We start from the raw sequence: 21,792 nt of genomic DNA on the forward strand, positions 1-21,792 counted from the left end.
ATTTTAGAGTTTTTATTAACTATAATATGATATTTTAATATGTTGATACAATTTGTTTAAAGTGAAATAAACATATCTTAGAGATATATAACAAAAATAAATATTTATAATATAAAATAAAAATATAATAAAAAGGTCAATCACATTAATAGTATAAGATATAGATATATATGACAATCTCAAATTAAAGTTTTCTATATGACCATATGATGCATTAACAACCCATATGGTTAAAGGTAACACTCAATTTGGATTTCGTTTACCTTTCTCACGTTTTTTTAAATGGCCAGAAAGTCATGAATATGATTTATATAAAGAGACCATTGAACTTTCAACATTACATAGGAACAAATTTAAATCTTTTAAGATAATAGGCTCACATAAATTTATTGATAAAAATATTTCTAATTTAACTTGGTGTGATATATGTGGTGTGACCATTTTCGGAATCAATACTAAAGCTAATATGTGCATGGGTAATTATAATTTATTAAATAAAATATATTTTTATTGTTTCTAATAAATAAAGATAATGTCCTTAAAGTTTTTTTTAGATTTTATTACTCCATATGTTAAAAAAAACAATGCCTATACTCTTTTTTATTAACAATTTTATTCTTTTCCTCCTCCAAGCCACTGTCAATATTAATCCCACACCCCCTACCCCCAAATAAAATTGCCCTCCTACCCAAAATAAAAAAAAATCTACTCTCCTCTCATCCCCCCTCCAATCAATCTACCCCATTGCAATGACAATTCTACATTATGCCCCGACCATCCCATGGTAGAAGTGTCTAGCAACCTATAATTAGGAAATTTTGCATTTTAGCACCCCTAAGAGCTAGTGATATCTCTGATTTTGATAACACTTCGCTTATTTAATATATTATTTAGTTAACTGACTTAAAAATATAGTTGATTCTTCACAATAATATGTCCTGAATTATATTTTTGTAAATTTTAATTGCATATCTTATTTGCTTTAATTAAATCAGGGTTGTGCATTTGACAGTAGGATTCGGTTAGATCGATGTTTGACTGGTCAAATATAATCATATTCAAATAAATGTTTTTTAAGACAATATTAACTATTTTATATATAATTAATGAATCTATGTAATATTAAATAATATTTTTTTTAAATTCTATAATTAACGTTTCATTTTCAGTGGCAGAGTATTGTTCTAATTTATATTCAATTTTATCTTTTTTAAAAATATTTTTAATCAATCTTAGGTTATGATATACTCTTACCAATTTTCTGGTTATCGAGATCTTCAATCGATTTTTCTTCATATGAATATTACCCCAAACAGACCAATTTCTATCTGAAAAAGAAATATAACTATGAATTGTTAGTAAAATGTTAGACATTTTTCTTAATGTTCAAGGTGAGCAAAGCTTATTCCAACAACTTGAGTCCGAATCTGATTGTTTCTTATGAAAGTTACTGCTTTCCACATATTTTAATGTCTAATTCTTTTATCATATAAAATGTTTCATCAATTACTAAAAATAATCAGCAGTGTGAGAACATGTATCAAGATTGTTTTTTCTTTTTCAAATGTAACCTTATTTTTTTTTTCTTCAGGTGGGGAAATAATAGAATCATGACATGATTGAATTATGTGTTTTCTAAATTAAGCATCTCATTAATGAAGGTACCTTAATCCCTTTTCACTTACAAAAAAAAATAGCTAAATGTTTATAATAATTTCATTTAATATATTTTTGATAATTTATTTCAGATAAATATTGAACTTCTTCAACCACTGCTTTCAGAACTTTCTTGCAGATTTGTATTTGCTTTTACATTTTATTGACGATGACCATCTTGTTTGAATAATTATAATACATAAATTGGCAATTATTAATTTTCTCTAACCATGCTTCAGTAGCATATAATTAATAATGAGAAATATTTTTTATTTTTATATTTCAAAATGAAATTTTAATATTTTAATATTCTTATATAATAATGTAAAATTATAATTAAACCTATGCCTTGATAATGCTAATATATTTTTAAATCAATTGTATCCTAATTAGATTGATAAACATGGTTTAAATTCATATTAGTTAATTAAATCAATATATTATTCACCTATAACATTTTAGAGTATTTGACCAGGTACTCCTTCAGTCAATTGACTGGCTTGTCAAGCAACCCTGAATTAAAATGTGTTCTTAAAATGTTTTATTTTATTATCATTGATTTTTTACTCAAATTTCTTTTTTTAATTTTTTTAAAATATGAATATTAACATTTTATTACATATGAATCTATACAATTTAAAGTGTTTATAAATGCCTTATAATATATTTTTTCTCCTAATGTACAGTCAGCCTAACGTTTTTTTTATAAGGTTAAGAAAATCTTATTTTTATGTGCCTTGCCTCTATAATTTTTTTTAAATTATTTATTTTCATTTAGCAAAGTTTTTATTTTCTGAATAAGGTTAATCATTTTTATTTTCACCCATATTTTTAAACGTTTCAAAAAAATTAAGTTTTGGAAACATAAAGAGATCAGAGAATAAATAACCAAAATTTTAACATAATTTTATAAATCTAACAATAAAATATATACAATTTCATGATATTTAACTCTTTAAGGCTTAACTTTTTTAAAATAAGTATTTTTACAGAATATTTATTCAGTAAAATTATTATAAGGTAATTTTTTTAATAATTGAAACACCTTTTGTTCATATCACAATTAAATAGAATTAAAATTATAAAATAATACTATATTTTATAATTAATATTTTTGGTTTAAATTATTATGGCATCATATTTTTGAATATTTTATAATTAATATTTTTGGTTTAAATTATTATGCCATTACATATTTTTGCATATTTATCTTCTTTTCTGCAATATATATTTTAAATTTGTTATAATAATAATTTTGAATATTTAGTAATAAATGACATTTAATGATATCAGAGTTGTTAATGACATTTAATGATATCAGAGTTGTTAATGACATTTAATGATATCAGAGTTGTATATGATATTTCCTACGTACAGACTCATGGCCAAAAATATATCTAGATGCTAATATATTTTTTTCAAGAAACATTTAAATGCATTTTTACTATATGTAAAAAATGTCAAAATTGAAAATCTATTGCTAAAACTTATTGAAGGGAACCAAAGATTTTTTAATTCAATTTGATAATTTATTTATTTATATATAATTACTAAAATTTGTCATTCACTGAGACATTCCCGTTTATCTGTGCACATTTTTAGCCACAATAAAAAGTCTTTAAACTGGTGCTATATTTCAAGCAAATTATTTAATTTGATTATTCGTATTTTATGAATATGAATAACAAAATTATACTGTTCAGAAAAGAATATATTATTTATTTAATAATATTTTGCCAAGTATTTGATAGAATTAAAATTATTTATATAATTAAAATTTTCATATAATTTGAAATTGTTCGTAGTTAATCAAAATTCTTGAGAAATTTTTTTGGATACAGCACACCTTGAACTTCTTTCTTACTCCAAAAATATTTATTACTTCATAGCCCCTGAGAACCTATCCCTGCTTCGTGAAAGAATGATATATGAAGACAACTGCCCCCACACGTTCACATAGCCGAAATTTTTCTACACATGGTATGTCGTGAGAAACGGAACATGAAATATGAAATCATTGGACATATTATTATTATTGAAAGCGAAAAAGAAAAAGCATTTCTAAAAACAGACTAATTTATTTTAAATTGAGCAATATTATGACTAATACTTGTTGAATACAAGGTAGGCCATCTTAGACGACAAATTTTTTTAAAATTTTATCAAGTGCTGATAAGAAATCTATAACAAATACTATATTTCTTTCATATATAGTTATATTTCTGCTGTGCATCATCAAAGTCATGCACGTATCCAAGGTGGTACAAAAATTTGTCTATACTCTTAAATATCATTTAAAACTAATAAAAATCACCCCCCTTCTCCCCCCCCCACCCAATAATGTATATAAATATATCACTATATATAATATAGATAAGAAAAATAAGTAAAAGTTAATAATCGTATTTTTATATATAAAAAAAATGAAAATCGAAAATATTTTTGTAAAAATATAATATAACCAAAGGCTTACAATAAGTTGGTCTAAAGACCTCCAATAAAATTCTAAAGACCTCCAATATTTTTTTTGGTTTCGATGGTATATTCATGAGTTAAAAAATTTGCTTAATTTTGTTAAAGCTTAAAGCGTTAAAAATGAAATCTCTAAATTTTTCTCAAACTCCGATAATTAATGATCAGCCGAACACTAATATATTTTTTTTAAAGATTCCACTACTTTCAAGAAACTGGTTAGCTAAAAAAAATAAAAACATGAGATTTTACAATATTTATCCAGATGCTTCCTATGAGATAAAATTTTTTTTAAGCATCCATAAGTTATGGTGGTATTTCCTCTTTAAAAGTTCGATTTTATAACAAATAAATTTTCTGTTCTTTTTATTTAAAATCGATAACGTTTTTATTAACGAAAACATGAATATTTTTTGTTTAAAAATTATTGATTTTTTTTTTATTTTCGCCACTTGTTTTATGTAATTTTTTTCCCCCATATAATATGGAATGTTTTAGGTTAATTTTTTTTACATCCTAATTTTTTGATTCCGGTTTATCCAGGCTAGCTTCGAAAAATGATATTGCGTTTTAAAGAGGAGCTCTTCAAAGTTATTAAACACATTTTGTGGAATTTTAATTACTTAGGTAACTTATCCATAATATTTTAAAAATAATACATTACAGCAGAGTCTCTATAAGGTGAAAAAGATTAGGGCTGTTAAACAGCTTGATTTTTAAAGGCTATCGCAATATTTTAGTCAAAATATATTGCGCAAGCCTCGAGATTTCGTCAATAGATGCCTAAACCTTTCCGCCACCCATGAGAAAAATCTCCAGGCTTGCGTAATATTTTTAGGCTAAAATAGTGGATAGCCTTTTTTTAGAAATAGAGTCGTTTAACAACACTAGAAGAGATCGCTCATAAAATTTAGACAATAGAGAGATCCTGATCACCTTATCGAGGCAATTCTTTTTAGGGATTCACTGTATTTAATTAATTTAAGTAATATAATTACATTGATAATTTATTTTAGACTGCAATTATACTTGTCACACGGCCTGCAAATCTAACTCGTTCCTTCCATGTGAACCCTCCGATAAGTCTGCATCGACAAACAACGTTGATAATTTCCAAAATTTTACACAAGAAAAATTCCACTATGCCGTGCTAGAAAAAGAAAATTGCAATGGGTCGCACCAATGCGTCAAATCCCAAATGGCCGAATCCTTTCAAATCGATGATAATTTACTATCAAGCCCATCATGGCAACATTTTCCCGATCACCATTTAAACCAAGACACCATGCAAAAAACAGTTTTTATAGTGCAGGAACAGCCGGCCTCAAACTTAGCTCCTAACGTATCCATAAATATCATGCAAAGCGATCTTGATACAAATGATTTCGATAAAGTACTTTACGTTAGAGAACAATTTAAGAAAAATCTTATTCATACGCACAAACGTTCCAACTCAGAATCATGCTTATCACTACTTCCCAATAATTATCGTCCTCCCTCTTTCACTCATTCCCTTCTATCTTCCGTTCATTCCTCGAGAACCTCTATTTTATCGACTGCTAATTACTACCACGATCCCGGCACGATGCTCAATTTTTCAAGCTGCCACTCTTTAGAAGAGCCCGTCAGAAGTCTGCAATCTTTGAACGATTTACAATGCTTAGATTACGATGAAATCATGACTCATTCCTATGTTAGTTTCGATAGAGCCGATGACACCCCTATTCTGGAGGAAGGGGTAGATAATTCTTACGATTGCATGCATTTAGACCCCTCTACACCGGATTCTTTTGAGGTTGTTTATAAATATATTTTAAAAATTGAAACTTGTTTTAACCTTGTACTACTACTTAGTATTTGTCTCATTGTCTGAAACGAATATGAATTCTTTATAAATAAACCTGCGCCATACCACCCCCGGATATTAAGGAGCGAGGTCATTCTATTTCATAAGAATCATTGAAAAATTAAGCTAATTTTCTTAAACATCTTTATAGATGCACATGAAAAAAATTTTGCAAGGTATTTTTATTTAAAAATGGAGTTTTTATTTTAGCTAAGTTATATATTACATGATGTCAAACCTGGAAAATATTATTTTTCCTATGGTTAGGACTGGGCAAAAAAAACACTATTCTTGGTTTTATTTTTAAAAATGGGATAGAAATAAATTATGTCAACATATCTGCCATTTGCGAATATGAGTAATGATACGTTTGCCCTTTTTACGTAGTCGATATGCTTTAAAAAAAGAAGATTAGTATTTAATATTATTTTTAATATAAATTAGCACGACGACAGTTCTGTAAAAAAGGGATCTAAAGGCTTGTATATAACGATAGGCTTTAATTTGCTGAGACCTATAAACGTTTTAACCGAGCTTAAACACCAAACTTCCGAAGAAATTATCAATACATCCTTACGTTTCGATCATCAACAAATGGACCAGTCTATGAATTCTATAGATGATTCCGGTTATGACGGGGTAGTATGCGAAAACGCAGCAGCGGAATATTCAACATTTTTTCTCCCTTCCAACATTACGAAATCGATTTTTATCACAGAGTATAAATAAAAAATCACATCTGTTTACTTTTTCCCTCCCCAACAACAACTTTTGTTGTAAAAAAAACAATTACATTTTCATAATTTAGAGTTCATATTATCAGGGGCAGATTGGGAGGCTTACTCTCAGAGGGGCGCCAAATGGCCAATTATCGCATATTATTATGGAGTGAAATTAATCATTTTCTTTTAAATATTACGAATTAAATTCCACATTTGAAAATACGTTCGTATTAGGTCTATTCAAAAACGAATCAATAAGTGCATTATTCATATTCGATTCGTTCTATTCGTGTTTGTGCGAATAATAAAATTATTCAATTCAAATTATTCGAATAATAATTCATTTTTTTTTGAATATTATATAATAATTCATACAAAAATATATTGATAAATTTTTAAAATATTTTTTACGGTACTTAAAATTTTAAACCGAAAAAAAATGATAGTAATCTGATTATGAAGAACATGCGATCAAGTTATTAACGAAATTAAATTGCATATTAATTTAATATATAATGAATGCCAAGCCAATATTTAAGGTAACAAGTTTTTATTGTTCTTCTCTACAAGACATGCGATATTTCGAAGCAAATTGGTTTCAATTGGGAAAAGTCTTTCACAAGCAGATGATACACCTTATTAATCACATACCTTTTGTAGGTTATCAATAGAAATGACAATTATGATTAAAAAACATATTAATATTCCAAATCTCAAGGGTCCAGTATTAAAAAATGCTGGGCCAGATAATTTATACACAAAAATCTCAATTATCTGATTTTTCGTTAATCTTGATGGGACAAGCATTAAAATTTATATATATTTTTGAATCTCAAGCTAATATATTGATTAATACTATTACAGGTCTGTCCGCGCAACTTGTGCAAGAAATCTTAACAAGCCGGAGTTTTGCAGATCTCTGACTCCGAATATATTCCTATTCGAGCAAATCAGAAATGAATAATTTGCTATTCGTTCATTATTATTAGATTTGTTTTTGAATATGCCTAGTTCATACTAAGATCGCCATTATAATATATCAATTTTTATTTTAGGAAAACAACAGCACTAAATGTGATAATAAAGTTTTTATTCAAATTTCGCATCGTTGACAACCCCCGCAAATTTTATCTTCATGAAAAAAAAGTTTCCCCTTCTACCGGAAAAGGTTCATAAATTGATCATCTTTAAGCTTTTTGGCTTAAGCATATTATATTAAAAAAACTAATATGCAAAGTATCTAGCCAAAGTATTTATATTAATTTTAATTTATAAACCTATTTCGTTTTGAAGATTTTCAGTGTCAAACCATTTGATTTATCGGTTTGGGTTCAGGAGGAAGAAAATATAAAGGTTTAGAGGAATTAAATTTTATAAAGATAACCTTTATTGAAGATTCAGTAATTATTATTTTTTTATACAAGGTACCAATTATTCATAAATTATAATTTATATATTTCTTTTAATACAATAATTCAATTGCATAACCTTTCAGACATAATCAGGGGTGTATTGCTATAGATCTTAAGCTCCCCCCCTGCCGCCAAAATTTTATAATATTTTTTCAAAAGTGTTAAATTTGAATTCTTTTTCTTGTTATTATTGTTATAAAAATAAAAAAAATTTATATAGTCAAAAATTTTTTTCATATTTTTTTATAGCTACATAGAAGATAGAAAAACAAAAGTTTTATTTTTTAATATTTTTATGTTCATTATTTTTATATAAATTTTTATAAGTCACCGCCGCTTCTGCTTTGATTAAAGTATAGAGTTAGTTTCATCACCAAAACAAGTAGTGATGATAAATAGCTCCATTTTTAACCAATTTTGAGCGAACTCTAAAAAAAGGGCAAACCAAATTTTTAAGCGAAGCTCAATCTTGATAAAAATATACTTTGCCACAAGTCTAAGCGAATTTATTCAACGGTTAGGATTTAGCCGATTTAACAACTTTACAGACAAGAAATAGACCAATTTTAACAAAATCTTTTAAATGTTAAAATAGGAATTTAAACCATCAGGCTATTCGGTGTCCTTTTGCCAATTAATCATTTTTTTTATTGATTGATCCATATATAAAAATATAAATCATTAGGAACATGTTGACGATAATATTATATAATATAAGTAAATATTTACAGATATTGCTCGATTCAGAAATTTTACTTTTAAAAAATCTAAAAACTAGTAAGATATAGACCAATTTACAATTTCTCTAGAAATCATCATGCAGTCGCGTCTAATTGATAGCTTTGAGGGTAAACTTGAATTTTAATAAAATTTTATTTTATTTTACAAATTCTTTCCTATATATATACACTTTATTCAAAAAGAAATTGTCCTAAGAACCTAGATGCGCAATTTGACGAAAAACAAATAAAAAGATATGTCAAAAATTCAAATTAAATAAATATCTATAAAGATATTCCTAATGAAAATCTTTAAATTCCCTAATGTGTATATACTTATATGTTCTTAAATATTATTGGACCTTCGATATTGAAATGGATTCCAGAGCATATATCAAAATATTGAAAAGGAATTATCACGGGCGAGTGAAATCTTTTTAAAGAAAAATACTGAAATGAAGCATATTTATATATATCCTAATTTGTAGATATTGGTGGTATATAATTTGTTACATTATTTTTAAAATATAAAATAACGAAAGAATTATTCACATTCGTAATAAAAAATAAATCAATTATATATATCCTATTTTTTGATAATATATTTGGAAAAATCATATCTCCCCCTCCTCCGCCAAGTTTTAAAGCAATACACCGCTGGACATAATACAATGATGATTATGTAAATCACGGATAAATAAAACATTCTGTTTTCATTAATAAATAACCCAAATATAATTTTTAATAATAGTAAAACTATTTTATAAAATACAACCTGATCATTTAAAAAAACATATGACTATGATTACATCACTTGCCCTTTAGAAAACCGACTCCTATATACCTTGAAATTGGTTAGACCCTTTATTCCATATTCTCATTCCAGTTTCTTTATTCACTGCCAATTTGATTATTGTCTACCTAGAAAGCAGTCTCGGGACATAATTTAACCATATGATTACCTACACACCCCATCTCATCCGTCCTGGCATCTGATAAGGGTCCGTTCTTTCCCCTCCCTTATCTTCGCATATTCGTTCATTTTTCAATACATTCTTATTTCTTCTTCCCTGGCGGCATTAACCCATCTTCTCGATTACTTTCAACCGTCTATCTCTAAAATCTCTATCACCTTTTACCCCAGCCATGTAAAAATTGCATATATAACCTCTCTTTTTTTTTCCTTTTTTCTACTTCTCCTTCTTTTTATTTTTATTTCAATTTTATAAATAATATTCTCATCCTTTCGGGACTCCGTTGTTGAAATGTATATCACCTTTTCTTACCCTTTCGGGGATCGGGGAACACACCCGTTGTTGAAAAACAATTGAGATTTCTTTATTCCATTCGTGTTTAAACTCCTGGTCCCTTCTGTTTGATATGTCTTCTTTTATTTTTACGTATTATAGGTTGGAGAACAAGGTGATATAGATCGAATTTAGAGAGATCGACTGAATCGAGAAGATGAGTTAGAGCTTCCAGGTAAGAAGCAGCAAGAATAGTTGAAGAAATGTTGAACAAGACACAGAAACGCGAAGATCAAGAATGATGGAAAGAACATAACCTTGCCCTATACCACAACGGGAGATGCTAGGCATTTGAAGGTAATCATATTGTTAAATTCTGTCGACTGATTACGCAGTATATAATAATCAGATGTTTGCAGTGAAAAAAGACTTACGACAGGGAATAGAAGGTATAGCCAATCTCCCTGTAATAGGAGTCGGTGCAAGGGTGTTGTAATCATATTTTTTTGTTTAATGATTATGTTGTATTTTTAATAAGATAATTTTATTATCATTATATGTTGGGTTATTTATTAACATGTTAAAATTGAATGTTTTATTTATCCGTGATTTACATAATCAGATATTGTATTATATCTGAATAATTAATTATTGTATTAAATGAATATGTAAAAATTTATGATTTAGTGTAAAGATGGAAATTAAAATTTATTCGACACCATTTTTTATTTCGCATTTTATAAATTAATAAAGTTATCAGAACCCTTTCGATATTTATTTAAATTTTAATAAAATCATTATTTAAAACTATGATTAATTAGAGTAATTGATTAAATAACCTTTTAAACTCACTTGGATGGCCAATTGATACATAAAATATTGGACCAAAGTAAGTTCTAGAAAAGTAAGGAATACTAAGAAAACATTATTAAAAGACATCGAATCAATTTCCTCCTAGTGCTAGTATAGTTCCTAAGGCATCCTTAGTCAAAAAGAACCTTTTTCGAAAAATATGATTTTTGAAAAGTGAGATATACTAAAAAATAAAAATTTCATTTTGTAGCTCTACTAAAAAGACTTTTAGTAAATATTTAATGATTATTTTAAATAATAATGGAGTTTTTATATGTTATAAATTTTGAATCTAAAGGTTCCACATGTTTAGCTATTTTTCTTTATTTTAATTTTATAAAAAATTCTACTTTGATCTTTTCCACTTTCTTTTGTTTCATATTTTTTTTAGTCATTAGAGATATAGCTAATTAATTTAAAAAATATTATTAGCCAAAGCTATTTAAAATTGACTGGCTATTAGTCGTAGACATAAAAGCTATAATTATTTTTGTTGGCGAAGCTTTAACTTAGTCCCCACTTAAAAATAAACTTTTTTATTTAAAAAAATGTAAATTTAAAATCAGGGATATGAATTCTTCTACAAAAAAAAGGGTTCAGGTCCGGGTACAGTGATAAAATTTAAAAAGGGTCCGCGTTCGGGTTAAGGGAACAAAATAAGACTTTTTTCATTCATTTATTATTATCCTTCAATTATATACACATTCATAATTTACAAATAAAAAATTTAAAAATGAAATAATTTATATTTTATTTAATCGCACAATTATAATATCTTCTAAAATGTCATCATTTAGATTTCCACGTAAATTAGACAATTTATATTTCAAAAATGAAAATCCACGTTCTACGCTTACCTAAAATAGATAGTTATCTTATTGTACTTCTGTCGCCGGTACAGCCATGTCGATTCTAGACAAGATATATAATTCTGGATATTTTCTTCTCAGAATTTTAAATTATTTTTATCCTTATTTATTCTCTTAACTTCTGAGAACTTTTCTATTAATGAATGCAATCGGCATTTTTTGATCCTTCTTTCTATCTGATGATAATTTGATATTTTTTCTCTATCTAAAAGTAAAATTTCAAGATCATCAATGTTGCTATCATTATAATTATTATCACTACAACCAGTAGGTATTATTGTCTCACCAATATATTGTAAAGGAGTTTTGTGTATGCCATAAATCCTTAAGATGGGCTTTAGCCATTTGTTTTTGCTCAATACCGAGCGTCTAAATATATAGAAGCATATACAATAATATTTTGCAAATATTGTTGCTCTCGAATTTTTATGTTTTCTAATATTTCGTATGAAAAAGGACGAGTAAATCTTTCTAAATCTAATTGACATCTAATCCATATTCTATAAAAATCAGAAACATAATTGTTCTGATCGTAATCTTAATGTTGTTATTTTTAAAGGAACTAATACACTAGTAAGGTCCTTAATTTGGCATCAATCATCTTCCGACAAAATAACTTCACATGCTCCTATTATAAGATTATTACAGAAATCTTTCAAACTTAAAAATCGTTCTAACATCAAACAAATTGAGGATCAACGTGTTGTGCAATCTAATATTGTCATTGACTTTTTCATAGATTTTAATATTCTTACAATTGTGGGAGTTCTTAAATAATGATAGTTTTAAAGTGATTGTTTCTTAGGCGTCATTAATAGCCAATATTGTAGAGTATGGGCTGCACATCTGATGCAATATATATTTGTGGGGAAATCTATTAATAAATTTACATAATAAAATATTGTTACCTACATTAGAAAATAATTTATGATATCAATCTCTAAATAAAATGGAAGTTCAGGAAGATATTTGAAAGAAAAACGCGAAAATAAAATAAATGATTCCGCGAAATAAAATTTTATATTATTTTTTAAAAAATTTTTATATTATTTTTTAAAAAAATATTTCTATTTTTAAAATTTTTATATGACACTTAGAACCCTTGGACCCTCCACCTTTAAAAGGGGTTCGGGTACAGACAAAATACGAAGGTTCAGGAGGGTCCGGGTTTGGTTCACATCCCTGTTTAAAACCTTTTTTTTAAGAAGATTTTGAATATAATTTACTTTTTGTTTTTTATTATATATAATACAACATTAGTTTACCTCAGGAAAATAGCAGATACCGAAAAATTATACTACATAGCAGATATGCATCGGCTGACAAGCGTGCATAAGAGTAAAAGTGAGGATTGCGCACATATTCCTGATACGGCATTTGTCTTAAAAGATCACATTGAATCGGAAATATTAGTAAAGATCATTTGATCATGTTTTACTTAATATTATAGCACTTTTCAAGGAAAGCACCGTAAATTTAGAACGCTAGTAAATCAGAAAACTTCATAAGGGAATTACGTCCAACATTTTATATAATAATATATTTTTTAAATTTGATGGAAAATTTTTTTATATTTATTTATATATTAGTGGGATTCATTTAGCATTCCGGAGTTGCACAATTTTGTCAAAATTTTAGACCAAGAAGAAAAAGTGAGCATAGACAATATCAAAAAAACATATCTAAAAAAATACCAGGCATTAAAACAACTTATGACAGTATAATAGACGGTGAAATAAACAAATCTTTTTATTTAATTTTTTTTATTGGTTCAAAATTGCTTTTAAATGTAAAATTGTATAATCTATTAGGCGATATTTTGTAAAATTCAATCAAGAATCACTTATATTTAATTATTTATTATTGAATTTATAAACTATATAGCGCTAATGCATTCACTTCTGTTCCCTACATTATCTAAAATGGTTCTCATATTGCCCATTTTTATTAAAGTCATTATGCAATAAAATAATTTATAATAAATCTTAATATCCCAGTCTTTTGTGAATGGGAAAATTCGTTGATATTTAATCATTGAAAAATTTTAGATTCTAGTGCTGTAACGTTACTTCAAAAAAGAAACGCGTTAGGATGCATTCATAGTGGCCCGCTTTTCGCATACGTAAACTATGCGTAAAATACAAAGTATGTTATTTGATATGATGCATTCATAGTGAAGCTATGCGTTTTTGGATCCGATTTATTTGTCGTTGTTTAAACGTTATGTAAAAAATCAAATACAAGTCATTTTGTATTTTTCGTTGCGGCCGCCAAAAATCCGATAAATTTTGAAGCAATTATAAATTGCGTAACTCATAAATGCCTTTATTATGATAAAAGTCCAATGTATAAAAATCATTAGATAAGCCAAATGCACCAAATATGATAATAACTTAGAATCTATATTTGACGAAATGAGTTTATTATGGTATCCTCCTGTTGAGGGTATGAAATATGTTATAACACCCAATACTATATTATGTTTATTAATTTAAAATATTAGGACCCTTTGATTATGAAATTCACTTATATTAAAAAATTCTGAAATTTAAGATAATTAGAATAAGTTAACAAAATATTATATATAAATTTTCTTTTATTTTTATACAAAAATAATATATTAAAGTTCAGTTGGTAATAATTTTTTATTTATTTTTAACAGCAATTATTTTCAAAATTTATCAGATAAACAAATGCGCCTAACAGAGCTTTCATTGTTTTAAGCTGGTGCAGAGGATGGGAAGGCTTTATTTTATTTAATAAATAAACATTTTAATTAGAAGAATTTATTTAAAATATTTCTTATCAGATCATCTCCCTCATCAAGAATCATTTAGATCCTCATCAATTTTTTTTTCTTTGTCAAAATTTAATCTGAATTCATATTTTTAATATTTTATGTTTTTTTTAGATCTGAGCAGCTGGACATCGAAGTTGAAATATTTGAATTAGGGCACAATCTACACTTTTAGCGCCCTTAATTTTTTTTATTTGTGTAAAAAAAATTTCATACTGAGGTCATGGCAGAATTAGATCATCTTCACCTGAATAAATAAATATTAATGATATATTATTATAAAAATTAATTATAAAATTAGAGAATATAAATTTGATTAATCAGTATAAATAAAATAAAAATGAACTTTTGTGACTGATCTGAATTGAAAGCTCGACCCAAATTATTTATAAAAATATATTAAAATTACTACTGTTTTAATCGGAATCATGGAATTTTCCAAAATCTATAATATAGTCTCGAAAAACACTCCCAGCCTTTATAATATCTGGATTGGACAAAACGCCATTTTCCTATGCTTGCCATGAATTTAGTCGTAGAAAATTTTTATTGTTTTTTGGGTGTAAAACCGTCAATATTGGAATTTTTTCATTTCAATAATGTGTTGTTTTATATCAAATCAATTTTTTTATTATCTTAATGATTTCATATTCGTTATTAAGATTATCGATAAATTTTCAAAACATCTTTCTTGATTTTCAATTTTTTTAAAATAGGATATCCTCTTTCACTTAAGCCTTTTTTCTTAATTGTTGTATCGCCAATCAATGGTAATGGTATCATTAATATAATACTTGCTTTTTAAAAAAATTTGGGTTTGGGCCGGGTCGGCAAAACTTTTTTAAAAAAAATTTAGGGTAGGGCCGGGCTTGAAAAATTAGGCCCGATGCAGATCACTACCTGCCATACATTCCACTTTAGGTTGCACACTCCCTCTAAATGAATTTCTGTCCCATGAATAATAACGCGACCAAATTTCAAATTCAGAAAATTAAAATATCCAGATAAATAGTCATATATCTTAAAATTTCTAGTTTATATATATCTGTATTTTCTAAATTTTAAAATGAACTTAAAAAAATGTTAAGATTTTATATTTAGATGATTATGCAAACTCTTCAATTTTAAGTAGTAAAGACAAATATAAGTGTGCCAAGCTTAGGGAGATTTTTTATTGATTAAAATTAGTGGCGAAAAAGTAATTCTTTGCTCATATTCGATTTATTAGAAGCTGAAATGATGGTAAAGCAGAATTTCGACATGAATTACAAAGAGTTCGCAAAATTTATTTCCTAAGATAAAAACTTATAAATAATATAGATTCTTCCAATAAAATCTAATCTTTTTTTTATATTTGACTCTAACTATTCATAATATTCAAATAAAAATTGATAAAATTTACCAATACTGCATTTGTCCTATATAATAAAAACCTAGATTTGTCGAATATTTCAATAAGTTTTCAAAATTTATCGCCATAATTTTTTAAATAAATCTTTGAATATTTTAGTAAAAAAAATTGTGATTTCATCTTGGAAGATTTTTTATACATGAAAATTATAAAAGATTTAGTTATAAAATTTTACTAAACACATTTGGAATTTTTGGTAAAATTTGATCAAATTTAAAGTGATTTATGTGGAAATAAAGTAAAAAACTAAAATCGCCCACAAGAAACATGAAATAATTTTAATATTTCTGAAGTGTCAAATATTTACGATAAATTTTAAATGCAAAATATTTCAAATTATCCAAATAATTTTATTGAATATTGAATAAAATTATTTGACAAATAATATTTTTTTCCTTATTCATATTTGATTCAAATAGTTTTAATTGTATTTGTAACTTTATCTAAAATGAATTAATTCATTTTAGATAAAGTCCCAATTAATCTCATTTTCTTTATCATTGATATAAATCCCACATACTCACTTTTAGAATATGATGGGTCATTCATGACAATCTCCCAAAAATAAGAAGACTGGATAGGGATTGATAACTATTCCCATTCTCCAACCCCTAAGATTTTGCTGACTATTTTTATTGCAATATTATACTTATGAATATTTTCTTCAAGTCCTATACATTTAACATTATGTTTACATTTACTTGAAAAATAATAAAATTTTATTTTTTCAAACTAAATACATAAAATAATGATGAAAAAACAAATGCACAATTTAAAAACAAATAGTATTTATATTGAATTATAATAAGCTAAACTCTAATGAGCAATCAATATGAATTAAAAATATGATTGTCGTTCAGGATCAATCAAGGAGTCTTGCATAAAATTGAAGTTGCTTTGGAAGGAAGCCAATAGATCATTTAATGTACGAGTATGAGAAGAATTTTCATTCAAATGCTTGCTTGTGACAGTTGAAACATATGGCTTGATAACCTCATTTTGTGATAAAAATGTGCCCATGTTTTGAATATGCTGAAAATGGGAAGGTGGTTTCCCATTTGTATTATGCCCATTGTTAATACTATTTATATTATCATTAGTGCCCATTGAAATGTTGGTAGGAATATTTTCAGGCTTCTCAATGACAACCATACCATCATTATCATCTGATGAAGATGTATCATCATTATTATTTGATTGTATATTATTATTTTTGGCTATTGGATGTTTCTGTTCAGATATTGTGTTATTGATATTACCATTAGCATTTGATTTATATGAATGAAGATATGATTCAAAAAATTTAGATTGGTCTATCTTATCAACCAATGCTTTTAATTGTTGATAAGTAAAATTAGTTTCCAAAAAGTTTTTGGGTTTAGGTGTTATTAAGGATGAAAGATGTTCAGATGATTGATTAAGAAAATCAGAAAATGACAATTTAACTACTTTCATATCAAATACTGTAATATAGAATTTTTCTAAAATATTAAGTTCCACCTCAGTTAGGTTGTTTAAAAAATCCTCTTTGACTTTTGGAATTTGTAAAGCAGACAAAATGTAATATATTTTTAATATATAATATGAAATATTTGATTGGTCTTGATCTTTTTCCATTTTTTGTTTTTTAATTTGTTTTTTGGAATTTCGGGATATTTCATTATTCAATGTAATATATGTTTTATGTAAATCATTTAACGTTTCTAATAATACTATAACCTCTGAATAATGAGATACAGCAGTCTTTTGGTCGTCATTTAATTCGGTTCCTGATTTTTGTTTTTCTCTATAATCATCTAATTTTGCCTTTCGTTTTTCTAAATTTCTAATCTTTTTTTCTAGCACTAATACATATTGTTTATAAGTCTCTGTTTCAATATTTGTCTTATTATCTTGAGGTTTAATCTGTGTTGATGCCATTGATTCCTATTAAATTGTTAAGTATAATAAAAGGAATATACAAAATACTTTTTAACTTTTCTAGATTTGATAAGTTTCAAGGAAATTTGTAAAGATAATTAATTTTGATAAATTTAACAACAAGGAAAATAGTTACTTTCGAATATTAAAGAAAAAAATTTATAATAAAAAATTAGTTTGCTTTTTCCGATGCAAATGGATACAGAATCTTTAAATATGGGTATTCCTTACCTTCAAAGTGTGGAAATAAATAAGTGATCGTTTTCGTATTGGTATTCTATTTTTAAGTTTTTTTTAAGTTCTAAAAATTCTAATTAAAAGTAATTTTAACATAGCCTAAACAAAATTATTAGTAATAAAATTTTGGCCAATACGATAAAAAAGAGAACGAAATTATTCAGAAAATTTTATCAGTTTTTACTTCTTAATTGTATATTATTTCAATCCATTTGGTTTATAAGAATATTTATAAAATATAAAAAGATTGCAAAATTGGCGTAATTCTAGAATAAAAGAGATAAATATATGGTGTGCGTTAATATTGATTTTCTTAACTGGTACTGATCTATGTCTCAGTATATTTTCTCATAAAAACCGAGCTATAAATAAAATGAAAACTATGACATCCGTCTTTGAGGGTAAAGTGAACCAAATTTTTTGACTAATTCTGAAACTAGAGTATTAAGTAGTGCTTTATAAGTACATTTTAGATAGTTTTAAAAAAGAAAATAAATAATTCGTAAAATAAGGAAAAAAAATTGTCAAATTAGCATTATGGCAGAAGGAGAATATAGAAATTCCAAATACATCGTTTTCTTTAATATATATTTCGATATTTATTAATCCTTATATCAATTTCGCAAACCCCAAAATATTAACATAATTATAAGCCAAGTAACTATGATTCCCGCTTTAGAGGTGAAGTCAGCCAATCTTCCTGACATTGACTCTGAAACTCATATCAATATTTAGTGCGTATTCAAAAGTTTTCGTATTTCAACCCGTTTAGAAGATAGATTTGAGATAAAGCAATATCGATTAGAAAATATTAGCCAAGATTGACATGCTAGAAGAAAAATTATAGTTGCACTAAATATCTGGATGAGCTAATGCTTGATTAGTGTTTATTAATTAATCAATCAGTTTAGTTAAACAAAAACTAGTCATATTGCGATTCAAAAATTAATTACGTCTAAATAATAAATGCCTTGATGTTATTTTTTCCCTGTTTAAAAATATTTTTCTTTATAGATGATACATAATATTTTTTTTGGGTTTATTTAATAGATATAGAACTAAAATTATATTTTAAAAAATATGATATTGATATGACTCACCACGTCTACATAGCAGAATATTCGCTGAAGGCGAACCCCCGCCCCCCCCCCCTCAAAAATTTATACCTACTCACAAATTTTTAATTATAATGGTAATCCCTTCATATATTTTAAAAGAGTCACTTTAATCATCGATCCTTTTTTTAAGCTATCAAAAAATTGTGAATGCAAAAGAGTTATTTTATAGAATGTGAATTAAATTAAAAACCTCCCCCTCAGTTACGATGAATACATTTGTTATATATAATGATAAAATGGAGCTTATACTTTTATTATTCTAAACATTTCATCTTATTACATATGATAATCCTAAAAATATATTGTTGCGCTATTATAGATTTTTTTTGATGTTATATTTTTATATATATAGTGTTGAATTTTGACAGATGTGTCCCACCGTCTGAGTGGGGAAAACACAGTCCATGATTGGGGGTCCGGGATGGTCGATAAGGGGATCCAGGGGGCCGGGTTTGGGTATCGATTTTGTCATGAGATCACGCGGACAACGCAGTAATCCAAAAGCCAATACCACCGAATTAAGGTTAAACAAATTTTATTTCAATAGTTTACAAAAAAGAGGAAATTAAATAAAATCATTCATCAAAAAAAAATCACAGTCACGAATTTCATTTTTGGTGGTCTTTATATTGATTAATTAAATAATAAAAAAAAGAAAGTTAATAAATCCAGGCTCATCTCGAAAACTGGCTAGAACCAGTTTTGAGGATGAAATCAAAACAAGCTTGGTATACGTGAACAAAGAAAAAAAAAGATATACATGATAATGAGAAAAACACATCACTTTTAATTGAACAAAGAAAACAAAAATATAAATGGTAATATAAAAACATATCACTTAAACAAAAACATAATAACTATTATAAACTAGTTAAAACACAACATATAGCTTATCAAAATTCTATAATAATATAGATTTTTACTTGAAAGTGTGAATTAATAGCACGGTTGCAGCGGAAAGGCAAAAACGACTGAAATTTAATTCAGGAAAATTAGTAAGATATAAATAAAAAAAACATAAATTAAATTAAATTGGTAAGTAAATTAATTCCCTGGAAAAAAAATTCTCCAGTAAGAATATTTTGCGGAAAATAATTCCAAAGAAAAAAACCACAAGATAAATTTTCATTGTTATGATCTTCAAAAAAATTTTTAGCAGAATTTTTCTTTTTGAAGAAGATAGATTTTAATCAAATATTACCTAAAAATTTAAAAAATTTTTAATAAAAGTTCATATATATATAATCAAAACTTTTGCAATTTCTATGGATAAAAAATATTTCAAAATGACAATTTTTTGAGCAAAAATCTTAATTTCTGAAGATTTTTTTAAAACTCAATATAGTTTTAAGTTTAACAAACCAAAAAGACAGCGAAACTTTTATCACAAAACACATTTTCACGAAACTTTTATTGTGAATGTTTATTAAAGCGGATTAATAATTATAAATAAACTTATATCACGAATTCATATTCGCGTATGCTATTCAGCAAAGTCCATATCAAGAATTTTTCATAACAAAACCCTTACAAAACTCTTTAAAGCGAATACATAACATGGAAATTTTCTTCGTGAATATATAGTACATTTTATAGAGAAGGCGAACCCAAATCACGAAGAAATTATAGCGAAAACATTTTTGCGAATCATATATAGGATATTTATTAACGCTAAGTAAATATCGGGAGAAAGCGCGAAAGCAATAAAGCCTTAAATGATAATAGCGACTATTTTCTTAAAATCAATATTACTAAGAATATATCTTGTTTTATATATTTTTCCAAGCTATTTATCTTTTAAACTGTATCCATATTCTGGGCAATTCAGTTTAATATCTGAACTACGGATTTTTTTGAACAATTCAATCTTAATTCTGAGCAATTAAATGTGAATTTTAAAGTACGAGACTCGATAAATCTGGTGGTAACCGTGATACTTATATAATTTCGAGCGATAGTATAAGTAGTCAAATCGATTTTTGTCATTTAGAAAGAAAACGTGATACCAAATTAAGAGCGATTACAATAGATTATTTTTACAATACTCAAAAAATTATAATAATAACTATTTTTTTAAACGGAAAATGATAAAATGAGAAGTAAATTCATATTAAATGAATCCTTATTATTTTCTAGCAGACTGATAAAAAGTTCGTATGGCCAACCATTTTTGAAGGCAATTGTGAAAATCCTCAATTTCCCAATGTGATATTATATTTTATAAAAACTTATTGGAAATGATTAATAATTTCAATATTTTTTAAAAAAATGCTAGGTTCTAAAATTTGTAAAATTTCAAAAATAAATATTTATTTTAAAAGAAAAGAAACTGATGAAGGTATTTATTATAAAAAATTTTCCTGTCATGATGAGCCTTTAAACTTTTTTCCCATAAATATCTAAATGTTGTGGAAAATATTTAAAGGCGAACAAAAATATTTTAAATTTTATTTTAATTATTTGAAAATGTTAACTTATGATAATATTTTATTTAATATCGGAACTAAGTATCTA

At 26.2% G+C, this 21,792-nt stretch overlaps 2 protein-coding genes across 6 annotated transcripts; one reads left to right on the plus strand and one right to left on the minus strand.

Moving 5' to 3' along the window:
- The first annotated feature begins 215 nt into the window (after window positions 1-215).
- Window positions 216-13,698, plus strand: LOC135923284 (uncharacterized). Of its 5 annotated transcripts, XM_065457949.1 has the most exons (7): window positions 2,184-2,194; window positions 4,672-4,755; window positions 5,145-5,923; window positions 6,419-6,693; window positions 7,752-7,864; window positions 13,056-13,207; window positions 13,385-13,697. In XM_065457949.1, the coding sequence occupies exons 2-7, from the start codon at window positions 4,686-4,688 to the stop codon at window positions 13,517-13,519; spliced, it is 1,524 nt and encodes a 507-aa protein (XP_065314021.1). In that variant the 5' UTR covers window positions 2,184-2,194; window positions 4,672-4,685; the 3' UTR covers window positions 13,520-13,697. The 5 variants fall into 5 exon arrangements, 4 of the variants coding, with proteins under 4 accessions (XP_065314020.1, XP_065314022.1, XP_065314023.1 ...); XM_065457948.1 differs by lacking the exons at window positions 2,184-2,194; window positions 4,672-4,755 and adding an exon at window positions 216-476 and having other exon boundaries at window positions 13,385-13,698; XM_065457951.1 differs by lacking the exons at window positions 2,184-2,194; window positions 4,672-4,755 and adding an exon at window positions 1,569-1,661 and having other exon boundaries at window positions 13,385-13,695.
- A 3,076-nt stretch (window positions 13,699-16,774) lies between these two features.
- Window positions 16,775-18,053, minus strand: LOC135924625 (caprin-1-like). Its single transcript, XM_065459715.1, has 2 exons — window positions 17,972-18,053; window positions 16,775-17,929 (listed from the first exon to the last, which is right to left on the minus strand). The coding sequence occupies exon 2, from the start codon at window positions 17,921-17,923 to the stop codon at window positions 16,841-16,843; it is 1,083 nt and encodes a 360-aa protein (XP_065315787.1). The 5' UTR covers window positions 17,924-17,929; window positions 17,972-18,053; the 3' UTR covers window positions 16,775-16,840.
- Between the last annotated feature and the right edge of the window lie 3,739 nt (window positions 18,054-21,792).

This window comes from Gordionus sp. m RMFG-2023, chromosome 2, assembly GCF_954871325.1.
Source record: "Gordionus sp. m RMFG-2023 chromosome 2, tfGorSpeb1-WG-v2, whole genome shotgun sequence".
Lineage (NCBI taxonomy): Eukaryota > Metazoa > Nematomorpha > Gordioida > Chordodea > Parachordodidae > Gordionus > Gordionus sp. m RMFG-2023.

What these genes read in the sequence shown, in the direction of transcription:
- LOC135923284 (XM_065457948.1), top strand. Translation starts at nt 227, where the DNA reads ATGGTTAAAGGTAACACTCAATTTGGATTTCGTTTACCTTTCTCACGT. An exon ending in TTCCCCTTCTACCGGAAAAG is followed by an intron (nt 7,865 to 13,055) that starts GTTCATAAATTG and finishes ATACAACATTAG; the next exon opens with TTTACCTCAGGAAAATAGCA. An exon ending in ACATTGAATCGGAAATATTA is followed by an intron (nt 13,208 to 13,384) that starts GTAAAGATCATT and finishes TTTATATATTAG; the next exon opens with TGGGATTCATTTAGCATTCC.
- LOC135924625 (XM_065459715.1), bottom strand. Translation starts at nt 17,923, where the DNA reads ATGGCATCAACACAGATTAAACCTCAAGATAATAAGACAAATATTGAA.